This window comes from Pollachius pollachius (assembly GCF_949987615.1).
Source record: "Pollachius pollachius genome assembly, chromosome: 17".
Classification (NCBI taxonomy): domain Eukaryota; kingdom Metazoa; phylum Chordata; class Actinopteri; order Gadiformes; family Gadidae; genus Pollachius; species Pollachius pollachius.
The window spans coordinates 8068476-8075033 of NC_136950.1; the positions used below are offsets into that span (position 1 = coordinate 8068476).

General features: G+C 45.6%; 1 protein-coding gene across 1 annotated transcript; it reads left to right on the plus strand.

The window, feature by feature from the left end:
- The first annotated feature begins 267 nt into the window (after positions 1–267).
- On the plus strand, positions 268–6069 carry LOC307088786 (inositol monophosphatase 1-like). Its single transcript, XM_079754779.1, has 9 exons — positions 268–338; positions 1581–1669; positions 2001–2134; positions 2757–2861; positions 3189–3234; positions 3648–3756; positions 4245–4353; positions 4795–4946; positions 5669–6069. The coding sequence occupies exons 2-9, from the start codon at positions 1607–1609 to the stop codon at positions 5794–5796; spliced, it is 846 nt and encodes a 281-aa protein (XP_079610905.1). The 5' UTR covers positions 268–338; positions 1581–1606; the 3' UTR covers positions 5797–6069.
- Positions 6070–6558: the final 489 nt, after the last annotated feature.

Below are 6558 nucleotides of genomic sequence, written 5' to 3' on the forward strand. Positions count from 1 at the left end.
GTAATTCAAAACACAATGGTTCCTGTACTGTGTGTGAATGAGGATCAAGTGATGCTATTCCTACGGGTTAGTCTCTCATCACTCAGGACAATGGGTGTTGCTATGAAACAATGCAGCGGTTGGGGACGCCTGCATCGTGCTGTTGCATGTCTGTAGGAATTGCGTGTTTTATTGGGTTTCTTGGCTTCACCTCGGTGAGGAAATATGCAGGGCGTTGCTAGTACTTTTCCGTCAGTGTCTCGTGTCAGATAGAGATAGGCCCTCCTTTAAATGCAGTGCTCCCACACCAGATCAGGGCATTAACAGATTAAAGCTCCCTCCAACAAGTCTGCAGACAGGTGTGTTTTTACTTTGTATTGATACTCTATATGTTTATGTGTGGTTGTGGTTGCATGTGCCTGTGTGTGTGTGTGCTATATTTATCATATGATGTATTGATGTTACTTTACGCATAGTTTTGGCAATATGTATTTTTTTATTTTTCATTAGCATGCAACATCTTTTGTTATCTCTAAATATATTGACATGGTCACTATTATAACTATTTTAACTGTGTTGCATCTGTGAGAAACACTATCAATTAAATTGGGTTGGATTAATTGAAAAAAGAAATGTAATGGTCGATTTTCAATGCATTTGAATGCATTGTTAAACTATCGACAGAAGTGAGAGACCTATGAGAGGTAACTGTTCCAGATCCAGTTAGATTACTACGGAGAGACAGAGCAAGAGGTAGACAGCAGCAGAGTCATCCAAAAAAAAAGCTTTGAATGGATGACTGAAACAATGCCAGCTCGTACATGTTGTCCTAACGTAGGAACGCAGGAAGAATGCACCTAGCAGGCGTGTGTGTGTGTGTGTGTGTGTGTGTGTGTGTGTGTGTGTGTGTGTGTGTGTGTGTGTGTGTGTGTGTGTGTGTGTGTGTGTATGTGTGTGCGTGCTCAGCGTTGACAACAGCCCTTGCGGCGTTACATGATTTTCTATCCTGCAATGTTCTCTCAGGGCCTCAGTTGGTCTGTTGCTATTGACAACCACTACTTACACCACAATCAGATTTATCAATTGATTGTGATTTGTTTTGTTCCATTGATTACTTTAGTTTTATATTAATTTTAATTTCTTAAGGCACTGTTAAGGACTTCACACGTCTAGATCCGACCTGTCAATAGAAGTTTTAGAGCAGTGTTTCTCAAACAGTGGGTCGGGACCAGACTTTGGTTAGCTTGGTATGAAATTGGGTCCCAGGAAATAAGCAACTCATAGGCTCTTTTTTTTTCAGGTCTTATAAAAATCCTGTATGCATGCAAAGACTGTTAAAAACCAAGAACAAACTATAATTACAGCATAGGATTAGCATTGCGCATATGTCCCTGGGGACATATGCCGTGGATATGACGTAAATGGTTTGATGGCCTTAAAATGTTGCGTGGGGAAGCTTTTGTGCATAGATGTTCAAACCTAGACATGTGGAAACATGCCAATAAAGGGTGAGAACCACCGCTTTAGGCCCTTACTTTATTTAAGAATGAGTTTTAAGTCATGAGTTCTAACATCCTAACTTGTCTACACCCTTTTTTCAGTAACTCAACACAACAACACAAACAAGATGTCTGACCCATGGAAGGAATCGTTCGATCATGCCGTTGCTGTAGCTCGCAAGGCCGGAGTGGTAAGACTATGGGGTGTAATTCACTCATTCATTATTTTTTCCATTCAAACTGGTTTGTCTGTCAATTTGTTTTCAGTCTTTCCTCTTTTCTTCCTAGGTTATAATAGCTGGGTGGAGTTAGAAGGGTTGTAATTGTTATAAAGAGATCATCCTTGTATTGCAGAAGAGCATGTTATAATGGCGGTCTGTGTGCGTGCGTGTGTGTATGTCTCGCCTGTGGGTGTGTGTTTCTATCCTGTGGGTTTGTGTGGTTGGGTGCGCCTCTGTGTGCATGTGTGTGTGTGTGTGTGTGTGTGTGTGTGTGTGTGTGTGTTTGTGTGTGTGTGTGCAGGTTATCCGAGACGCCCTTCAGAACGAGGTGAAGGTGATGACCAAGAGCTCCAGTGTGGACCTGGTCACCCAGACGGACCAGAGGGTGGAGAAGATCATCATCTCCTCCGTCAAGGAGAAGTTCCCCACACACAGGTAACACACACACACACACACACACACACACACACACAGGTTACACAGACACACACACAGACACAGGCTAGACACGCAAAAACACATGCCCGCGCACACACACACACACACACACACACACACACACTTGTACAGGCTAGACACACACACACACACCAACATAATTATGTTGGACACATACACAAACACACACACACACATACACACACACAGGTTTCATAGACACACACAGGCTAGACACACACAGACAGGCTAGACACATACACAAACACACTCACACACACGCACATTTGTACAGGCTAGACACACACACACACCAACATACTACTTTGTGCGGACACACACACATACACACACACACACACACACACACACACACACACACACACACACACACACACACACACACACACAGGTTAGACATTCAGTCAGACACTTCATGATTTCTCTCTGTGTACCTACCAAACCCCCCACCTGACGCACAAACTTCTTTTTCAGCTTGATACTTTCACATCCTAGCTTACATCCTGGCTGGTTTCTCTAAATTACCAACCCTAGCTTTAACAGACTCACATGGCATTAGTTCGTTCCTTTATGAGTTTGTGTCTGATTCCGTCTCCAGTTTCATTGGGGAGGAGTCAGTGGCCGCCGGCCACCCCTGTATTCTGACAGACGGCCCCACCTGGATCATCGACCCCGTGGACGGAACCACCAACTTTGTGCACGGGTGAGACAACTTGATGTGCACATGCTCACGTGCACGCCTCAAGTGCTGCTCCTCGAATCAAACCTATGGCCACGGATTGGTTAGCTTTTTGCGCTCTACGACCCTTAGAGAAAACCGAATTAATATTAAACTGCAGGGATAGCGCCCTCTCTTGTATTCGCAGGTTATTGCAACCGTTATTTCTGATTGGCAACTGGCGTAAAATATTGTTGCAATGCTAATATGGAAACATGGAAACATGGAAAGTTCCAAGTTTTAATTATTTTCAATAAGGGGTGTTTCTGTTTCTTGATTTTTTTTATTGGTAAAAACGTGTTTCCCCCCTAGGTTTCCGTTCGTGGCAGTGTCCATTGGCTTTGCGGTCAACAAAGAGGTAAGTCACTTCAACCAACGATTTCCAACTTATGTTGAGCTTTAGGGACAACCACAACTATCTATAATTGTATTACATCGTTTCACTGCGATGTCACACGCAAAATGTGTACCCAGTGACATCACTGTGCACCAATTTCCGCCAATCAGAACCTGTGATTCTAGCAACTTTGTGTTGTTAGAATTTCCCAGGGGACTCACCTGAGCCATATTTTTTTTACCAGAAACTGCAGTATAATAATAATAGCCCAGCCATGGTCCTTTCCGGGACCGTGGGTGTTTGGTAACGGTTACCCTATCTCATCTATCTATGATAGCAAAAACTCCCTGACATGCGGGGCTGGCTGCACGGGGGAGTGTGGAAGTGAGAGTGACGCTCGCAACGATTTGAGAACAAGCGTTTGTGTCTTCCAGCTGGAGTTCGGCGTGGTGTACAGCTGCATAGAGGACAAGATGTACACGGGCAGGAAGGGGAAGGGCGCCTTTTGTGACGGAGAGAAACTCGAGGTTTCTGATGTGAAAGGTACCTCCAGGGAGAATGTCTCTTGTCTGTCTGTCCGTCTGGCTGTCTGTGAAGGAGACGGACGACAGGTTTCTGATGTGACTAGTTCCTCCAGAGACGCGATATGAAGCATGTGTCTGCTGTCCATCTCTTTCTGTCTGTGTGTGAGTGAAGAGTGTGGGTTTCTAACTGTGAGCGATTGAGAAATCATACATAGTGGAGTCTGAGCTGTCACAATAAAGGCGTGTAGCATGTGTTATGTTATATATTATACCTGTATGATATATATTATAGTTGTATGGTGTGTTACGTTTTAGTGGTATGGTTTGTTATGTTATAGTGGTATGGTGTTGGATGTTACAGTGGTATGGTGTATTATGTTATAGTGTTATGTCATGTTATATCATATCATGTTATGTTTTCTATGTAGTGGTATGGTATGTTACATACTATAATGATATATTTTATATTGGTATTCTATGTTATCTTGCGGTCTCCCCTCTCTCCAGATATCAGGAAGTCTATGATCATCAGTGAGCTGGGCTCCAACAGGGACGACGAGACCGTCAGCAAGATCTTCTCCACCATGCAGAAGGTCCTCTGTATCCCTGTGCATGGGTGAGCTACACACACACACGCACGCACACACACACACACACACACACACACACACACACACACACACACACACACAGGCACGCACACACACACACACACACACGCATGCACGCACACACACACACATGCACACACACACACAAACACACAAACGCACACACACACACACGTGCAAACATGCACACACAAATGCACGTGAACACACAAATGGGCAAACATACACACACACACACACACACGTACACACACACACACCCGCATCCACACACACACACACACACACACACACACAAACGCACACGCACGCACACACACATGTGCAAACATGCACACACAAATGCACGTGAACACACCCACACACACACGAACCCACACCCACACCCACACCCACAAGCTCCAGAGCGAGCAGGCCCTCATGCGTGTGTGTCCCCCCCGGTCCAGGCTGCGTGGGTCGGGCACGGCGGCCACCAACATGTGCCTGGTGGCCTGCGGGGCAGTGGAGGCCTTCTTCGAGATCGGGATCCACTGCTGGGACGTGGCCGCCGGGGCCGTCATCGTCACCGAGGCTGGGGGGGTGCTGCTGGATGTGGACGGTGAGGACGGGGGGGGGGGGCCTTAAGAGGGGGCCATGTGGCAGAGCTCAGCGGCCGGCTACTGCCTCCGTACGTTCAGCGGATCACTGAGCGGAGAGGGGATGCGCTGCTGAAGTCTGGAACGCTGAGATTAGCTTTTCACTGTTGAAATGGACAACAGGAATCCTGGCTTTTCGTTATTTTGACTCTTAACTTTGAGCGCTTCTGCCTTGCCTTTACCTTGAACTTTTTAAATGTAATTATTGTGTTATACTTGCTCATTTAATTTCGATGAAAAATACCCGAAAATGGAATTATTATCACTCAGTTTTTGTCAATACTCACTTCACTTGAAATACTATTCACATGAGGTACTTCTAAAGCAGGCAGGTTCTTGTGTGTGTTCCCAAGATCGAGCAAGCAGGTGTACCATTTCACCCATTCAAAACACAGTCCAAGTGGGTGGGAATAACATTTCAACCAATAAAATCACAGTTAGGGCCTTCTGACAGATTTGTGAAAGTAAACAGTAGAGAATAGGTAGGCCACTATCAAGTAAGCTGAAATCTTTCACCTTCATTTCCCATTTTACTTTTATTTCATCAAAATAGCCTATCACTGGATATTAGCCTAAAATATCTAGTTCATATCAAAATAGCCTATCTTCTCCATCTATATTTTGCAACGTGTTTTCAACTTTTGAGTCTCTAAAAAAGGCGATGGTGTTTTCCCGTTGTCCGCAGGGGGGCCGTGGGACCTGATGTCCCGGCGGATGATGTCGGCCAACAACCAGACGATCGCGGATCGGCTCATCAAGGAGATCGACGTGTTCCCGGCGGAGCGCGACGACGTCCTGAAGACCAAGAAATGACGCGGCGCACATGTCGACGTTTCTCATGTTCACCTCCGATGAAACCCTTTAACCTGGGGGTTCCTGATTTATAGATCTGTTTTGATTGTTTTAAATAAAGGCCAGGTTGGAGAGGTCTCCTTAAGGTCGTGGCAGATGGGCTAATGACCTACCTCACCCTCAGGTGGTGTGTTGGATAACTTGTAGCCCATCCCACATACATAACGGTGGAAATAGTTTGATAGGAGATCACAATAAGTTGCTTTTGACTCAATAAAAGTATTTTCCATTTTGCCAATATGTCAAATCCGTGCTTATATGTTATAACCGCGGGGAACTCTGAGCAAAGGCATGGACCTCGATCCAGTAGGTGTACTTCTACTGGTTGCCACAAGAGGTCAGAAAAACATCAAGAATAGAAGATCTAGAACTCGTCGTTTACTTTGGTCGGTGTATAAATGTTTGAATGAGGACGACCAGTGTGTTCCGATCAAATGGCAGCCTATGCATCTCCTTTGAAGAGGTCGCATTCAATCATTTGACTTCATGCGCCTGCGGTTCGAAAAAAAATTGGCCATTCCTTTTCTTCTTTTTGATTGCGAAAATACGTAACTATCATCTTTTGTCCAATAGTGGGCTACTTCTCCCCGGGGGGGCACGTGGTGTTTGCTGGTTCCCACCGCAGCACGTCAAGGTGCAGATGTAGAGTACACCAGCGAACGGAGCGAGGCAGGCAGGACGGCCCTGTCGAGGACAGTAGCGGCGCCGCCTTCACACCCAACA

What these genes read in the sequence shown, in the direction of transcription:
- LOC307088786 (XM_079754779.1), top strand. Translation starts at nt 1,607, where the DNA reads ATGTCTGACCCATGGAAGGAATCGTTCGATCATGCCGTTGCTGTAGCT. An exon ending in GCTTTGCGGTCAACAAAGAG is followed by an intron (nt 3,235 to 3,647) that starts GTAAGTCACTTC and finishes TGTGTCTTCCAG; the next exon opens with CTGGAGTTCGGCGTGGTGTA. An exon ending in CTCTGTATCCCTGTGCATGG is followed by an intron (nt 4,354 to 4,794) that starts GTGAGCTACACA and finishes CCCCCGGTCCAG; the next exon opens with GCTGCGTGGGTCGGGCACGG.